This window comes from Nomascus leucogenys, chromosome 3 (assembly GCF_006542625.1).
Source record: "Nomascus leucogenys isolate Asia chromosome 3, Asia_NLE_v1, whole genome shotgun sequence".
Classification (NCBI taxonomy): Eukaryota; Metazoa; Chordata; class Mammalia; order Primates; family Hylobatidae; genus Nomascus; species Nomascus leucogenys.
Window position 1 is genome coordinate 37,074,926 of NC_044383.1, and position 19,032 is coordinate 37,093,957.

The 19,032-nt window shown below is 37.0% G+C and overlaps 1 protein-coding gene and 1 pseudogene across 1 annotated transcript in view; one reads left to right on the forward strand and one right to left on the reverse strand.

The window, feature by feature from the left end:
• TM9SF3 (transmembrane 9 superfamily member 3) overlaps positions 1-19,032 on the forward strand; it is a 67,004-nt gene that overhangs the window by 24,467 nt on the left and 23,505 nt on the right. Inside the window, exons 4-9 of the mRNA XM_030809063.1 lie at positions 59-219; positions 2,480-2,557; positions 9,246-9,377; positions 10,898-11,064; positions 14,287-14,381; positions 18,043-18,173. Of these exons, the coding sequence (XP_030664923.1) occupies positions 59-219; positions 2,480-2,557; positions 9,246-9,377; positions 10,898-11,064; positions 14,287-14,381; positions 18,043-18,173 (764 nt within the window). The remainder of the gene's footprint in view (positions 1-58; positions 220-2,479; positions 2,558-9,245; positions 9,378-10,897; positions 11,065-14,286; positions 14,382-18,042; positions 18,174-19,032) is intronic.
• LOC105739484 lies at positions 1,247-2,465 on the reverse strand (annotated as a pseudogene).

Consider the following 19,032-nt stretch of genomic DNA (forward strand, 5'->3'; position numbering starts at 1 on the left):
TAGGATATTTTAAATATTAAGTGGTATTACCTTGTATAAAGTGTTTTTTGTTTTGTAGGTATTGTTGGTGAGGCTGATGAAAATGGAGAAGATTACTATCTTTGGACCTACAAAAAACTTGAAATAGGTTTTAATGGCAATCGAATTGTTGATGTTAATCTAACTAGTGAAGGAAAGGTGAAACTGGTTCCAAATACTAAAATCCAGATGTCATATTCAGTAAGTATTCAAACAGTTTAATGTAGGAAGTAGTGTTTGTGACCCAATGTCAACAATATGTGGCTTTGAACTTTAGTAAATGAAAATGTAGCTTGAAATGGGATGCAACAGAATATTATTAAAACTATATTTTCTCAGTGTACCTAAGTAAGCCTCCTAAAAGCAAAGAGAGGATTTGCTTCAGGTCTGTAGTATTAGATACCAGTTATGCCTTTGCAGGACCTAAACCATTTAGTACAGCCAAGTATACTGTTGTAACTGGGTAATTAGACTAACCCAGTCATGTATTTTTATGGTTACATTTTTAGATTGCAGTACTTCATGTTGTTTCCCTTTCCTTTTTAATGTTGCAGATAGAAGTGATGCTGTATTGAAAGTTGCTGGATAGATATAGTTTATCATGGATTGCTCTGTCAGTTGGAATAATATACTCCTGCACAGTGAGAACTTGTCAGAGCCTTTTAACAACTGTCAAGCTATTTCTTTTCTCTTAGGCTTAAAAATAGTGGAAATGAGAGAGAAATTCAGTGTAGGTAGCCTCTCTGCCAGTTATTGCCTCATAACTGGAATGAGTCCATTGCTAGTAGTCAAATTTTGAAAGTTTTTCAAGCCTTGTGCATATGTACCTGATGCAAATAATCCTTGTATAACTAAACTTAATGAAGAAATTTTATAGTTGTAATAAAAGTAATGCAGTCTAAAAATAAAGATGTACAGATTCTTTTTTTTATTATTCATTCAAATATTTATTGAGCAGCTAAGGACATACAAAGGTGATTCAGAACATGGTCAGAGGAGAGGCGAATGCACAAGTAATAGAAAGCAAAGGGCAAGGTTCACTGAATCACAGCAGTCAGAAGAAAGTGCTTTAGGGAACCAAGAGTGAGATTGTTTCCAGCCTGAAGAGGCATCTGGGGCAAATCAGAAAAGGAGATTGAGATTAAAATAGAAGACTTCAGTCTGGATTGTTGATGATACTCAGTATGGACTATATGTGTCTCCTTTTCCTTTCTCCCCATCTTTGGGCTTAATTTACCAGTAGTGCCCTAGACTGTTCAGTGCACTTTTTCTATACTTGCTTGCATTTTTGCTTTAATGTCTTCTACAGAACTAGGTCCTTTTGGTATTTTAGGAGTTTTTTTTTTTCCTGTTTTTGAAGGATTTTTGTCCTTTTGATCTTAGTGTTGATGGTTTTGAGTCTTTTCCATTCTGATGTGATTTTTGTGCATTTTTGGCTGGATTATCTCATATAGATTTCTTCACTGGTGCTTTTTCTTCAGTTTCCTCATCAAAATCATCATCATCATCATCATCATCATCATCATCTTCATCAGCAGCAAGTTTTACTTTTTTCTGTGGAACCTTGCTACCACCTCCAGAGACAGATCACTTTCTAGATATCCTTAAGAGTTTCACCTCCTCCTCTTCATCTTCTGATTCTGCATCTTCCTCCACAGCTACTAAGTGCTGTTCACTAATATGCACTGGCCCTGAACCACACTTCAACCATAAAAGCACTGGTGGTGTGATTTCAAAGCCCCCAAGGGAAACCGTTGGCTGTGCTGACATTTTCAAAGGTGCCAGTGTTACTTAATTGGACTGCCTTCGTAATTCATTGCCTCTGCTTCAACAATGTGCAATTCATCCTTTGCACCAGCCCCTAAACTAACCATTCTTAAAGATAATTGGTGCTCATTTTCATCATTATCCACCTTAAAGTGATAATCTTTGTTGGCCTTTAGTTCACAACTGAAAAGATAGTTCTGGGGCCTTGGGGGGCTTGTGTCCATGTCCATCAAATCTTCCATGGGGTGGCAGCATGCACTTAGGTGGGAGAGAAGGCAGACGGAGATAAATGATTTCTGCTCAAGAGAACAGACGCGCAGGACAGAATCACACCAGGCAGATGTACAGATTCTTATTTTAATTGATTTAGACACTTGTGATATGAGCTTATACTAATTCAATTCATATCACATTTATCAGGTCATAATATGTAAGTCAACAAAAGTAAACAGTCCTTGAGAACTGAAATCACCCCTCTGAGGAAAGTTGTTAAGTTTTGTCAATAAACAGAAAAGTTGATTAGTTTTATCATAACTGTTCCCACTTCTCATGTTGTAAGTACCTTTCCTCCATTTCTCTAGTGAATTTTAATTCTAAGTGTGTGTAAATAGTTCTATATTTTGCCCAGAGTTTTGTCATCAGATTATTAATTTGTTTACTAGCCTTTATTTTCAAATGAAAAATTTTTTTTTAGGTAAAATGGAAAAAGTCAGATGTGAAATTTGAAGATCGATTTGACAAATATCTTGATCCGTCCTTTTTTCAACATCGGGTAGGTAAATAGTGTATTTTAAGACATTGATTATGTGCACCAATTCGTTCAACAAACATTGGGCATCTGTCATTTGCAGGGCACTGTGTTGAGGACTGTGGATTAAAAGATTTAGCTAATGGTGATTTAAAGTATGAGCTTGAAATCATAAGGGTGATGGGGAGTTTTAGAGGAGCAATCAAAAACTTCCTTCTTTGTGCTTGTGGTTTAAACCAATTAAGAGATATACAAAGAAGAATATAACATACGGGAAGCCAAAATATCACTAATAAGGTGAATGTTAGATGGCTGCGTTGCGCAATGGATAGCGCATTGGCCTTCCAATGGGATGAATATTGGAGAATGTGGCTTATATCTGTCTGTGATCAAGTGGGCTTCTTACTATTGAAACTCAGAATTAGACTTAACACACTCAGAGAGTATATTATAGGCTTCCCTACATGGGCACTTGCCCTTATACAACTTATGGTGTGAGAAGGAGCAGAATGTATGCATCAGAAGGAGGTAATGAGAGAACGGATTGAGATCAGAAATTTCTGCTTGTGGAAATCCTTCCATGTAGAAAGAAACATCAAGAATGGGAAGAAATGGCCCCCCACTTCCCCAGCCCCCACCGACAGATACTTGCTGCATTTTAGTTTATAAAGCTGGTGGCATTAGTGTTGGTTTTGTACAGGTAGTTTTGATTCTCTACAGCAAAAATCACACTTTGTTTTGGTGATTTCCTCCTCAAGGATGGAGATAAAAAGACAAGGCATAAGGGGATATATCTGTTCTTCTGAATTTCTTCCTGAATTGCTGCTTCTTTCTTTTGATCTAATCTTTTGGACTAGAATTTTAGAGTTTATTAATTACCTATTTTTGAGATGGCCCATAAGTTTTTGTTGTCTCAGATTTACATATTACTGTTACGTTCCATTCTTAGACTCTACCGGAACTTACCACTACTTCTGATCTTCCTCAGGGTTCAAAGATTTTAACAATTAAGCTATTTGGGATTTAGTCTTTTTTTTTTTTTTTTTTTGAGACAGAGCCTTGCTCTGTCCCCTGGGCTGGAGTGCAGTGGCATGATCTTGGCTCACTGCAACCTCCGCCTCCTCGGTTCAAGTGATTCTCCTGCCTAAGCCTGCAGAGTAGCTGGGATTACAGGCACACACCATCATGCCCGGCTAATTTTTATATTTTTTTTAGTAGGGGTGGGGTCTCACCATGTTGATCAGGCAGGCCGGTCTTGAGCTCCTGACCTCAAGTGATCCACCGCCTCAGCCTCCCAAAGTGCTGAGATTACAGGCGTGAGCCACTGCGCCCTGCCTGGATTGTCTTTACTGAAGGATTTAGCATACTACTCTTGGAGCTAAAATTTTCTCCCCTACCTCAATCCCCACCTCAACCCCACCTGCTGTGTGTTCTCCTCGAGTATAATGCTCAGGCAGTCCTCAGTAGGGTATGGACACAGATAATTTCAAGATTTAGATAACATTTGAGGATATGAAGGCTCTTAACTGGCACTCCCTACTGGAACCCTTAGGTCTGCCTTGTTTCTAGACCCACTGGACATTGACAACTTAGGGGAAAGACTGCCTTTTAGTATTTTCACTATAGAATGGTATACTGTATTTATTACTTCAACACATATTAATTGAGCACCTGCTATCTGCCAAGCACTGTATTAGGTAAGTAGGATACATTAGAAAATAAAGGCAAAGATCTATACCCTCTAGGAACTTACGTTCTAGTCGAGGAGACGTGAAATAAACACAATAAGTAAAACACACTTTATTCAAAGAGAAGTGTGTCAAAAAAGAAAAAGTAGACAGCAGAACAAGAGTACCAGGGGTCGGGTAAGTTGCAGTTTTATATTATGTAGTCAAAGTAAGCCTCTGAAATGGACTGTTGAGCAAAAGCTTGAAGGAGTTGAAGGAAATAAAGAATGTGGATATTTGGGGGAAAGAGTATTCCAGGCGGAAGCAACACCATTGAAAAGCCTATTAAAGTGCGGATATACTTATTGTGGTTTGAGGACTAGCAAGAAGTTGAAGTCAGAGAGGTAGCAGGAGCCAGATCATCCATGGTCATTTTAAGGACTGTAGATTTTACTCTTGAATGCAAAGGGGGCAGGGGAGCACTGTAGTGTTTTCAGCAGGGGGGTAACAAATCTGACTTGTTTTTAAAGGGTCAGATTGTTATGTGGGTTCAGGAAGTCAAGGGTAGAAGCAGGGAGACCAGTGGAGAGGATGATGTAGCAATCCAGATAAGAGGTAAGGTAACTCAGATCAGGGTGGTAGCAGGGTAGGTGATGAAAAGATGTTAGATTGTGAGTATATTTTGAAGTTAAAGCTGGCGGCATTTCGTGATTGATAGGAAGGTGAAGAAGGGTTGAGACAAACTCTAGGGTTTTCAGTCTGAGTGGAGCTGACATCACTGGGGCTGTATTTGGAGGAGATTTAGGGGGAAGATTAGGGTACAGTTTGGGACATGTTAGTTTTGGTGTGTCTGTACGATACCCAAATGGAGATATTGACCAGCAAATTGGATATATGAGTCCTGGAGTTCAGGAGAGAGGTCTGGGCTAGAGATACAAATTTTGCAGTAATTGGCATATAGATCATATTTGTAGTTATGAGACTGGATGTAATAATTGCTAAGGAAGGGAGTTGTAGAGAGAGAAGAGGACCAAGGACTAAGCCCTGGGTGCAGTAGTAAGAGTTTAGGAAGAACAGGGGAGTTCAGTTAAGGGCTTTGGGGGAAAAAAAAAAGTATGGTGTTCTGAATGCTGAGAGAAGAAAGTGTATCATGGAGGATAAAGAGATTAGCTCTGAATTTTTGCTGATGGGTCAAGTAAGATGAGCACTGAAAAGTGACTATTGGATCAACCTGGAGTCACTGGTGAACTTGACAACGATTTTGGTATAATGGTGGGGCATTCAGAACCTGAACAGAGCTGCTATAAGAGAGAATGGGAAGAGAGGAACTGGAGACAGCAATTCTGGACTTGTGAGGAGCTTGGCTGCTAAAGGGAGCAAAGAAATGGTGCAGTAGCCAGTGTGGAAAATGGAATTAGGATATTTTTCTTTCCTTTGTTTTTGTTTTAAATGTAAGAAAAACATTAACTTTATATGCTGATGGGGTTCAGTGGAGATTGCAAAACTGGCAATGCAAGAGAAAAAGGAGAGAAATACTGCATCGTTTTCCTTAAGTAGAAGGAGGGGATATGATGTACTGTACAAGTATAGGGATTGCTTCTAATACAGTGACTAACAGCACAGGCAAAGGAGCTAAAGCTGAATTCAAACTCTGATGCTTTGCTGCTTACTATGACCTTGGTTAAATTATTCAGTTTTTCAGCTTCTGTTCCCTTAATAGTGAAGCCAGGATTATAGTACCTTGCAGAGCTTTTGGGGAATTTCACATTGATATAAAGCACCTAGTTCAGTGTTTGGCACACAGCAGGTAAGAGGCAGTGTTGTTGGTATAGTTATTTATCTCCAGTTGCATTCTAAAATTTATGACAAATTGAGGGTGCAGCTTCAGGATTAGTGACACTAGAGGGTGCTGGCATGCAGCAGTTAGTAGGGTTAGTAAACCCCTTTGTGATACCAGGTTTCTTTATTTTTAAGAAGTATTTTCCCTGGTATAATAATTTCACAATTATACAACATGTCATAATTTTTAGAATAAAGGAATATTATAAAATTTCAGGTTATTACATTATAATAATGTATATCTTAGATTAGAAAATAGCAGAGCCTTGTTAGAAATTTCAACATTTTATGTGTGTCTAATTAGTATAGTTACTAGTAACTATATAAAACTTCTTTTATTTTAAAAAATTTGATAAATCGACTAAAAGATGATATGTGTCATTTTTCTTTCCCTCTTGAGCTTTTCTGGGTTAACATCTCAGGGTGGGAACAAAATCAAATCTTTCGAAAATCATAGACTGCTTTTATGAACCTTAAATGATACTTTTACAATAAACTCAGATTTATATAATCTTTTTTGAGCAAACATTTCAAAAAGCAATGCATTTCTTGGTTCCTTTATAATTTTACTGGATACTCAATAAATACATTGTTGAATGAAGTAAGGAATAGTCTTCTGAAGAGGCTGTCTCCTGTTTTTCAAGAAGAGCCATAGAGTTTATCCTGTTCCTGAAACCTCAGGGTGGATAACAGAGCCAGGACTACCCTTCAGCTTCATGCACATATTCAGCACGTTAGCCCAAGTTAATATATGTCCTAATCATACACAGCAATACATATGTATGTACCTGTAGAATTTTAGAGCAGGAGGATATCTATGAAGAACCAGAATATGTAGATAAGAGGTTTCATGGAGGGGAAGCTACTTGTGTTGGAATATAAAGACTGGGTAGAATTTGCTAAGGGGAGTAGAAATAGATCCTATGTGAGAAGAAATTATAAGAAAAATACAGAGGTGGAAGTGAGTATGTTGTGCTTGTGGGTTCTTGAAGAGGGATAAGCCTTATTGGAATATAGAATATAATGGAAAGAAAAGTTGACTAGATAAGGTGAGATGGCCATATTACAGGGAGTATAGAATATTGGAGAAAATAGTTTAGATTTGATATGAGAGAAATAGGGTGTACAACTCTAAATTTTAGAGTGGAGGAGTGATATATGAACATGCTTTGGAAAGATTTCCTTGATGGCTTTTTACAGGATAAATTGAAAGGAAAGGGAGAGACCAAAAAAAAGGCCAACTAGGAGGCCATTAGTGCTATCAAGGTATGAGGTGATGGTATGGGAATGAAGCAGAATGGATAGATAGAAGTCATTTTGAAGAAAAATACATGCTTAATATTACCTATGAAGAATTAAGGAGAAGGAAGAGCCAGAGATAATTGTAAAATTTCAAAGCCAAATGTTAGTACCATTAGCAGAAGTTAGAGAATCAGAAACAAGTGTTATATATGAGGTGGAAGATTATGAGTGTACTTTAGGGCAGTCTGAGTCTGCAATTCCAGAAACACATTCAAGTGGAAATTATTGTAGTTAGCAAAAGCCTGAAACGTGAGTGAGAAAGAAGACTAGCAATTTGGGGTGGGTTGGGAGGTGGGGGCGAGGGTGTTATCATCATCATTGGAATGCTGGTTAAAAGTTCTGAGAGCCTAAAGAAGTCACAGCAGAATACTAAGACTGGATCTTTTGGAGAAGTTCACAAAGGATGGGAGGAGCCAGCATGGAAGATGAAAGAGGAGAAGCAGCGGTCAGTGAAGTAGGATGCTGTAGTGTCAGGAAAGGTCAGATGTGGCAGAGAGATCAAGGAGAGTGAGGCAGATAATTGGCTGCTGAATCAGTTTAGAAGTTCATTGCAGGCCTTTGAGAGAAATTTTGTGACGCAAAAGTGAGATTGTATTGTGTTTTGGAGGAAGTGAGGGAAGAACTGGAACATGTCTCCTTTTTGAAAAGTGTTGACATTGAAAGGATCAGGAGGTGAGAAGATGAAAAGAATGAGGGACAAAAGATGAAGCAAACACTTCAAAAGAGAATAATAGCAGTAACAATAACTTTTAGATTTTATTTAGCGTTTATGATGTGCCAGGCACTATACTATTTGCTTTACCTTTATTGTTTAAACTTTATGACAACCCCAGGGAGTAGACATCGTTGTAGATAAGGACCTTTGGAGATTGCTGATGGCTAGTGAAAGGTGGAGGAGTTGGGATGCAAAATGAGAGGAGAAAAAACACCTCAAAAAGTGGATGTGGAAAGGTTGTGTCATAGAAGACAGGATTTTCTTTAAGGAAAGGTGGCAGAAAGGATGGCATTGGGGCCTTGAAGAGAGGAGAGAAATTTGGGGACTATCCCTAAAGATCTTTTGGGAATTAAAATGTAAATAAAGAAATAACTGGGCAGTGCCACAGACCTAGTTCAAATCAGATGTGCTACATTTTGAGTAGTACCTTGTGATTATGAACCAGAATCTAGATGTAATATTGTAACAAATATGTGGATAAACTCAAAGCCAAGAGCTTCAAGAACATTGAGGAACTAAAGAATGCCTCGATATTCTATGGAACATGGATTTGGAAAGGGCTGAATAATGATGGTGACAGGGTGAGGATGAACTCTTCTGGAGCAAGTGAAGCAAATAATTCAGGATGGTGACCTAAGTCCATGGCAGCCAGCTATAATAGTTTAGTCTTAGTATTTTAAGGAGGTTTTCAGATTGTTCAATTAGAGGGAAGGGAACTAACATTTACTGAGTATCTAAGGTGCCGTACTTTATATATACATTATTAAGCCCTACAAATCAGTTACAGGATAAGTATTATCTCCTCCATTTTCCAGATGAGAAAACCACGGTCACATAGCCAGAAATTGGCTATGTTTGACTCCAGAGTCCATGTTTTTTCCATGTAATGCTGAATAGCATAGGCTATATGGCCAAATTGTACTTTTTTTTTTAACAATAAATTTGATTTTGAAAATTCATATAAATGGTAGCATGTTTTCAACATATGGGAGCTTATTGTAAAGAAAGCCAATCCCCTTGGCGTAATGAATACTCATACTCAGAGTGTCTGAAATTTGGATTTTTGTCTAAAAGATTTCATTGAAGACTTTTTTTTTTTCTTTGCATTAACATCCAGTTGTCCTCATGGAACCTATGAATTTTGTGGCTGATATTGCAGGTTGGTAACATTTTATTTCTGTTATTTTAGATTCATTGGTTTTCAATTTTCAACTCCTTCATGATGGTGATCTTCTTGGTGGGCTTAGTTTCAATGATTTTAATGAGAACATTAAGAAAAGATTATGCTCGGTACAGTAAAGAGGAAGAAATGGATGATATGGTGAGTAAACATTTACATTATATTTATAGAAACATTTTAATTGAGTGTTAAGTTTTAAATGTTGGGAGGTAGGTCATAATTTCTTATTGGAAGTCTTTGAGTTTCCACAATTCAGGATTTTTAGAGTTAAGAAAGATGTAAAATGTCCCGTGTGGTCTGTAACCATGCCCTGTGATCAAATAATATTAATTTTTTTTCAGCAAAACATAAGAACATTCACCCGAAGTGGGATAAATAAATAGTGTAACCTCTTGGTAGTTCAAGCCAAGTTTTGCCGCCAAGTAAGAATGTGTCTAATACTGTTAAATATTGCTTAAAATTCAGGGAATGGGTAGAAGGATTAATTTATGTTCAGTTTAGTGGGTTCAGAGGAAAGATTTGTTTTCTAAGTTCTTTTACTAAGTTAGAGAACGAAAAGTGTGTTATATAGAGTGCTAGCTAATGGATATTCGGTATAGGTATACTGTATCATTAAATAAATTTAGGAAATTTGTTTTAAGAGACAGGCTGGAGTGTAGTGGTGCGATCATAGCTCACTGTAACTTCAAACTCAAGAGCTCAAGTGATCGTGCCACCTCAGCCTCCTGAGTAGCTAGGACTACAGGAACAAGCCCCCACCCCTGGCTTTTTTTTTATTTATTGTAGAGATAATTTCACTATGCTGCCCAGGCTGGTCTTGAGCTCCTGGCCTCAAGCGATCCTCCTGCCTTGGCCTCCCAAAGTGCTGTTATTATAGGTGTGAGCCACTGTGCCTGGCTTGGGAAATAGTTTAAAATTTTAAATTTTAATATACTAGGGTATATTGTGAAGTATCAGAGGGTGGATAAAGCATTTGGTGCCTCTTAACTGTATCTGATTAGGATTTTCCCCACCAAAACAGATTACCTTGAGGGACTGCTATTCCTTAGGAAATATTGTTTTAGAAGCAAGCTGTGTTAGCAACTGTTTAAGGAGCACTTGCTTACTAAGGTTGCCAAGTAAAAATTGAATTCTTTTTAAAAAAATGTATATAGACTGTTAAATAAAAACATTCATATCGAATATTTCCCCCATATGTTTTCTTAGATTCTAGGTGCTAAAGGACATTTCTGCATTCTTAGGGGATCTAGTACTGGTTTTGATACTCTTCTCTTTCATTTCTCCACCTAGCCCGATTGTATATGAGCTACAGCTATGATGTGAATAGCAAGAATAGTGTTTGAAAGTGACATTAAGAGAGTCAGTGCACTGTTCTCCCAATTTGACCATTTCTTTTTGTTACTAAATCTTTTCTTTTTCCGTTATTTGAGATTCTCTGAGCACAACCAGAAGTCAACTTCCTGAACCTCAGCATTTTAACATTGTTATTAAGGCAGTGATCATTCTAAGTTTGGAATATATTTTCTCAATATTTTGTATTTCTTTAAGTAGCTATAAATTTGGAGGGAGGAAACTTACAACTGTAATTTTTACATACTTACTATGTTTTAGTTTGATTCTGAATGATTTGCTTTTCTCTCTATATATATATTTGTATATAGGATAGAGACCTAGGAGATGAATATGGATGGAAACAGGTGCATGGAGATGTATTTAGACCATCAAGTCACCCACTGATATTTTCCTCTCTGATTGGTTCTGGATGTCAGATATTTGCTGTGTCTCTCATCGTTATTATTGTTGCAATGATAGAAGATTTATATACTGAGTAAGTGCCTGCACTTAACTGTATTATGTCTTTATTGTTCTTGAATAGTTTTAATCACTGGAATCTTTTAAGTCAGTCATAATTAAATCGTTACTTATTTCCTTTATCTTACAATTTATGATAAATATCATAAATGCAGACAGACAAATAATGAACAGTAATCTGTATTTTTCTGTTACATGCCAAAACTTAGTAGCATTACTGAACATTGTGGTTAGTTATAAAGGTTATATGTTCCATTAAAGATATGAACAGAGGTTACTTTCAATCCAGAGCTGTTTGACAAAGTAAATAGGCTTTTTTTCCTAAAGTTGAAGATCCAATTAGAGCTTCATCAGAAGTTCAAGAATTTCAGTTACTAAGTTACTTCATATTTACCTTCAGAACTGGAAAACATCAGAGTAGAAGAAAGCACTGTAAATAATAGTAAAAAAAAGTGATGAAAAAGTCACATAAGGTTAGAAAAATAATTGATGACTTCTTTAAAAAAAAACTCCTAGGTCAGTATGCATCCTATCTTGACATGAGTTTTGGTAATTCTTTCTTTGCAAACAAAACCATTTGTAAGAAATTCTTAATTTGAGGTCTTTGAATTATGTGAAAAAGTTATACATTCACAGGAGATCTCAGGTCCTTATTCAGTGCTCAGAAAGCCACAACCTCTATGAAGCAAACACACTCTGGTGCCTGGGTGGTAGCGATTATAATTCAGGCATTTCAGGTGCGGCCTTATGAAGTCCTCCTTCAGAATGACACTTTTCTCTAGTTATATTTCATACCTCTGTTTTAGTTCATAATGCACTCTTTCCTCTATATGCCTGGCATTTGATGGGCAAGCAATAAATCCTTGCTGAAAGAATGGCTCTTTAGTTGCATATTAAATATTTAACTGTATACTAAATATTTGTTTCCTCTGCTAGATAGTAAGTTCCTTGAGAGTAAGGATCAGGTCATAACTACCTTTGAATTCTCAAAGTACCTACATAAGGAGCTTTGCATGTGGAAGGTATTCAGTCAATGCTTGTTGAACTGAAGTGAATATGTATTAACCAACAAAGCTATTTCTCTGTAGTGTTGGTTGTATTTCTTTAATATAACCTTTCTAATTCATTTACCACATGAGCTTTAAAATAACCCAAATCTAAACTTCAGAGTTCTGGTGAGTAGTTCATATTTTCGGGCGTAATGTATTCCAGATAAGCTGGACCCTAAATATAAGAAAACATTTCAAATCTACCAAGAAGTCGTGCTTTACATTAAACACTGGATTAAGTTAATCACTATCAAATTGACACTGGCTGTACTGTCACAGTCTTATGAGCCACTAGAAGATAATCTCTTCTAGAATCCAAGTTTTTGCCACTTCCTTTTCAAAATGTTAGTGTTACAATTTGGCAACTCATTTTTTTTTTTTTTAAATGCAGAAGCTCTTCTACTTAAAGACCTTCAACTTTTATAAATAAGAAACCACTCACTAATGTATATTAGCAGGCAAGTCATGCATTGTTATTTTAGCCTATAATTACTGTAAGTGGTTGTTCTGTGTTGTGTTTATTTGAAGTGAATATAATTCATTACTTATGTAAGTACTAAAGCATTAAGGATTTATTATTATATAAAAGTGGCCAACTTATTGAGGTTTCACTTTAGGTGTTTCATGCACATTTGATCCCTTAATCTTCACATCAACCCTATGAAGGAACTATTCTATTTCCATTCTACAGACCAGGAAACTAAAGCTCAGAGAAATGATCTGAGATCAATGAGCACCCTTTATTAGTAAAGAGTGTTAGTGAGCTGGGATTGGAACCTAGGCAATCTTATTCCAGAACTCTTTTCTTAATTTTCTATGTTATGGAAATGAGAATAGAGAAAATAATAATATGAAGTGGTGAGAAAATGAAAAATTTGCACACAAAATTGGGATAAATCACTTGAATAGGAATGATTCTAAAGGATAAAGAGCAGATAATGTAACGTAAAAATTACTTTGCCTCTGTGGTCACTATAGCAATCAGAGGAAAAATATTTTGGGGGTATAAAGTAGAGGATCAGTATCAATGTGGGTGCCTGTTATAGTGTGATATTGAGAAGGCATAGAGTTTGAGAAGGTGAGGAGTAAGCTTGTTAGTGCTGCTGCTGCTACTCTGAAACTTTTCAGTGGAGAGTGGTAAGACTGTGGCAGGTGTAGGCTAAATACCTCTTCAGATGTTTCCCACATCCCATCTTGGAGAGATGAGTAAGGAGGACTGTTGCCTCCCTCAGCAGATTTTTCAACGTAGATAAAAATGGTTTATTTGAGGTACATGAGGAGGGAATGCCCATAGAATATTTGTGAACAAAGAAGTGAAGGACCTATAGACTTTTTAAAAATCGTATGTCTGATTTTAATTTTTACATTTTTACTTTTTTTTTTTGAAATGGAGTCTTGCTTTGTCATCCAGGCTGGAGTGCAGTGATGCGTTCTCAGCTCACTGCTGCCTCTGCCTCCCAGGTTCAAGTAGTTCTCCTGCCTCAGCCTCTCGAGTAGTTGGAATTACAGGCACCTGCCACCACACATGGCTAATTTGTGTATTTTTAGTAGAGGCAGGGTTTTGCCATGTTGGCCAGGCTGGTTTCAAACTCCTGACCTCACGTGATCTGCCTACCTTGGCTTTCCAAAGTGCTGGGATTACAGGTGTGAGCCACTGTGCCTGGCCTAAAAATCATTTTCAGCAGCATGAGGGAAACAGAGAAAGTCTCAGTGTTAGTCCATCTAAAATAATAGTATTTAATATAGATTATACTAGTATTTTATTTCTGTTTGCAGGCAAGAATCATAAGCAATTGAATCAAGTTATGAAACAAACTATTCCAGTCATTTTTCTTAACAGATGAACATCTTGTTCCATATTATGGGATTGGTTTACAGGGTCACAAAACAGTTTTAGTGTCACCTTCTAGTATTTTTGCCAAATAAATGTGAAATACTTGCTTAGAATATATCATAACATTTAACTGCAGGATAAAAAAATTAGGATCAGCCAGGTATCATATAAATGCAGTTTTAACTACAAAATCATTCACTATAGAGAATCTTTTGAGTTTTATTTGTAGTCCAGGTTGTGGTATTTTTGTGTTTCTGTTAAAGTTATCTTTGAAATTAAACTAATGCTAATATAATAGACTGTATGATGTTTTCTTTAAATTGTTGGTTTTAATTTTTTTTTTTTGCCTTTTTAGGAGGGGATCAATGCTCAGTACAGCCATATTTGTCTATGCTGCTACATCTCCAGTGAATGGTTATTTTGGAGGAAGTCTGTATGCTAGACAAGGAGGTAACTTACGAATTCTCACTTCATGTTGTTAATTATAGATGCTAATATTTTACTATGAGATTTTTTTGTTGGTTTTGAGAGAGTCTCACTCCATCACCCAGGCTGGAGTGCAGTGGTGCAATCTGCTCACTGCAATCTCCACCTCCTGGGTTCAAGTGATTCTCATGTCTCAGCCTCCTGAGTAGCTTGGAATTACAGGTGTGTGCCACCACACCCAGCTAATTTGTATTTTTAGTAGAGACGAGATTTCACCATGTTAGCCAGGCTGCTGTGGAACTCCTGACCTCAAGTGATTTGGCCTCGCAAAGTGCCTGGCCAACTGTGAGATATTTGGAATTTAAAATGTGCAGAACAGCCATTGTAAAATTCTTTGTTATCTCATTTCACATAATTTCTATCAAACCTATTGTGTGTTCTATCTTGCTTTTGTGGAATTCTCGCGTTTTATTTCCTAAAATTATGAATAATTAGTAGATAATCTCCTTTGTGCACCATGTGATTTGCCCTTTGGAACATGTAGGAGAGTGCATTTAAGTTATTGATACTATTTGCTTTGAGGTGCCTGGCTCTAGATGTGCTCCATGTGATGCATCCACACAGAAAAAAAGCTTTATAGATGAATATAAAGGCATGTGTAATGGTCTGTGGGTAAAGTTTCTGGACAATGGAAAGAGAATAGGAAGGAAAGTTATGTATTTCTGTTGACTGTTAGTTTTATCAAAGGACCCTTCGCAAAGATTTCTGCTATTCTTTGTCACTGTCACAGTCTCTTGCTAAGAGCACTTTGTCTTAAATATCCTGTTGCTCCTTTACTACTATTACCTGAAATTAATGGAACTAATAACATGATAATACAAGGATACTGCTCCTTGGTGTTTTTTTCTGCAGTGGCATTCAGAAATGCCTTGTATTCCCTGCAGTAGTCTGAGGTCAGAAAAGTAGAAAAATTGGTAGATTTGCATTTTAGTTTATGAATGAAGTGTTGTTGAAATACCTTAAAATTATATTTCCAAGGATGGAGTTGTGATTTTCCACAGCCCATCTTAAGCAGTGTCAGCATTAGGGGATCCTGCCTTCTTTTAGTAGACTGGGCACACTTATAGGTTATAGGAAATCGGAGTGTAGGATTATATCTTGGTTTACCATTGCTTTTTTATTAATCTTCCTAGACTTAATGTGACCTGTGCGTTCAGTATAGATAATTATTTGGATTGACTGAGGGAGTGTCACTATGGGTTCCTGACTATTTTAGGTAGATGTTCAGTCTCTAAATTCGACTCGCAGGTATGGGAAATGAGTCCTATCATATAGGACTACATCCTAAGGAAATAAGGACACATGAGGCAACTTCTACTTTGAATTTGACCTGGAAATTAATTAGGCTAAAATTTTAGTTTATGACTCTCAAAATAGTCTCCACAGCAGAAACAGGTTTATTTAAAACAGGAAATTTATTTAAAGTTGGACATAAATTTGTTTTTAGTCTGACTGCAAGTTAAGAACACCCAGCCCAACTTTCCTTTACTACACTTATTCTTGAAAGCTGACAGAGTTCAGGCTCGGGTCTAGGAATATCAGGTCTTACAAAATGTAATCTAAAGATTATGTTCTGATTGGTAGTGTCCTGAGGAGATCTGATAGTGTCCTGATATTTTGTCCGATCAAGCCTCAAAAACCAGGTCAATGTAGAAGTCAACCCAGAGGATCAAGAATTTTTCAGACTTATCTCAGGATTTGAACTACAGTGAAGCTCAAGGTCTTCACACTGTCCTCAGTGCACTATAATGCTGTAGATCTAGTTTGAAGCCAGTGGTATCCAGGACCTTAGCCAGAGACTTCAAGGGTTTGAAGAGCAGTAGAAAACACAACAATGCAGATACTTGGGCTACTGATTGCACCCAGCGGAATGTGTACAGGATTCTTTTTGACTGTTAAAAGGAAAGGGAGAAATAGAGTTGGATGAGGAGATTGATTGATTGATGATTGATTTTGAGATGGAGTTTCGCTCTTGTCTCCCAGTCTGGAGTGCAATGGCACGATCTCAGCTCACTGCAACCTCCACCTCCTGGGTTCAAGCGATTGTCCTGCCTCAGCCTGCTCAATAGATAGGATTACAGGCGCGTGTCACCATGCCCGGCCAATTTTTTATTTTTAGTAGAGACGGAGTTTCACCATGTTGGCCAGGCTGGTCTTGAACTCCTGACCTCAGGTGATCTGCTCGTCTCAGCTTCCCAAAGTGCTGGGATTACAGGCATGAGCCAGCACGCCCGGCCACAGTTTTGTTGATACATGTCTGAATCTGAGAAGATAGTGGAAAGTGCAGAAAAAGAAAATGCAAGAAAGTGTTAGAATTAAATAGAAGTAATGCTTTAATTAATCACCACCTTTTTGTGTTGTTACAATGCTGGGTATCAGTTAGAAAGGAGAGGTTCTTGAAACTTAACCGGAAAAGAAATGAAACAGGAGAGAAAACTCAGAATTAAGGAGTTTTTCTGGAGGAACGTTACGATTTTAGCTAATAATTCTGTAACAGTTGTTTTAAAAGAACTCTATATAGCAGAAAACAAAAATTAGGGTTTTGCTTATTTTTCTATGGTATTTTCTGTTTGGGTCCCTGTTGCTTATGATTGTGGAGTTGAATTTTGATAGTGATTCAGTGTTTCTAAGCTGTTTGAAGATATTTTCTGCGAGCTTTACCATCTGCTGTATTAGACAGCTGTCTGTTGCTCTTCTGGTCTATATGAGCACAACTGAAGATTTTTTTATTACATAGTTAAAAAGTTTGTTCCCTTGATTATTTCAATAATAGCTCAATGTATAGAATTTTGGCAATACACAGAGGTACAGAGAAATAGTAAAACTTATAAATCTGTAGTTCTCATTGCTGAGAGAGAGCTTATGAAACACATTGGTTTTTTTTCTTTTCAAACATAGAAATGCTCTTAAATACATATTTATAACTATAATTTTAGAGCTAAGGACAAACTTAGAGGCTAACTCAGGGTTTTTTATTTTTTATTTCATGTTTAAATTTTTTTTGCCCTGTCTTAGGGTGCTGAAAAATCACAAGTGAGTTTCTTTTGATGTTCTTTTTTTTAAAACTCACTGGTTTTTAGACTTTTTTCTTCTTTTTAAAGCAGTGTAACCTGCTTTTCAAATGAAAACTTACATGAAACTCCAATGTGTAAAACTGTTGAAAATGTAATTGTTCTGGTTGAAGCAGGGGTAAGGGGACCTGGGATTTTTCTTCACCAGTGACTTCATGGGCATGCCAAGAAGTTCCAGAACTCCAAGGAATAGTTTTAAAACCCCTTTCTCTTTTTTTTGATCAGTTTATTTTAAACCAATAATAAAAACCCCTTTCTAGGCCAACTTGTAGCCTAGAGAGATAGAGTGGCTTATGAAAGTTCACAGCAGTTCAGTGGCAGAGTCAAGACAAAACGTCAGAATATTTTATTACAGGTCATTGCTCTTTTCCAGTGCACCCACTTCAGAAGCTGTGATTTCACTATATGTACTTGAAAAGCTGTGGTATTTGTTAGCTATTGTTTTGAAACAATTATTAAGATGTTAAATTTCATGATCTTTATATTAAAATTTCAAACAAATAATTTGGTACTAAATAATTATATTAAACCTTCATAGTTTCCTTTCTTTTCAGGAAGGAGATGGATAAAGCAGATGTTTATTGGTGCATTCCTTATCCCAGCTATGGTGTGTGGCACTGCCTTCTTCATCAATTTCATAGCCATTTATTACCATGCTTCAAGAGCCATTCCTTTTGGAACAATGGTGAGTTGCTTGAATCTTACTTTTAAACTGAAAAAGTATACAGATTTTAACTGAGACCTACTGTCCCTCCAAAATACGTCTTATTAGATGTTTTGATAGTTTCAGTCAGTTCGTACTCAGTCGTGGAAAGTTAGATGAGGAGAATACTACTGTTGTTAGCCTCCATAAAATTTTGGTTAAGTTTAAACCTATAGTTGGCTTTTTATTTTTTCTTGATTCTGTAAGCCAGTAAAGTGAAAGGCTGACTTTAAAAGAGAGCACTATAGCTTTTTATCAGAGATGGGAAGAACTGGTGAATATATCTTAGAGAAAGAATAATGACAATCACAAAACATGGGTGTTTTAAGGTGATAGGTGAGTGCAGTGGTAGAAAGTAAAGCTTTTCCATGACACATTTTTTTGTATTAACATACTTTTCTTAGAAACTCACTAAGCATTGGCCAGGCGCAGTGGCTCACACCTTTAATCCCAGCACTTTGGTAGGCTGAGGTGGGTGGATCACGAGGTCAGGAGATTGAGACCATCCTGGCCAACATGGTGAAACCCTGTCTCTACTAAAAATACAAAAAAAAAAAATTAGCCAGGTGTGGTGGCGGGCACCTGTGGTCTCAGCTACTTGAGAGGCTGAGGCAGGAGAATGGCGTGAACCCGGGAGGTGGAGGTTGCAGTGAGCCGGGATCACGCCACTGCACTCCAGCCTGGGCAACAGAGCCAGACTCTGTCTCAAAAAAAAAAGAATCTCAGTAAGCATTTTTGTAAATAATATACGTTGCTATAGATGTTAAAATGTGTTTGCATATCTTACCTGTAATCACAGGCTTGGAAATTCTTTGAATTACTTAAATATATTAAAACCAGA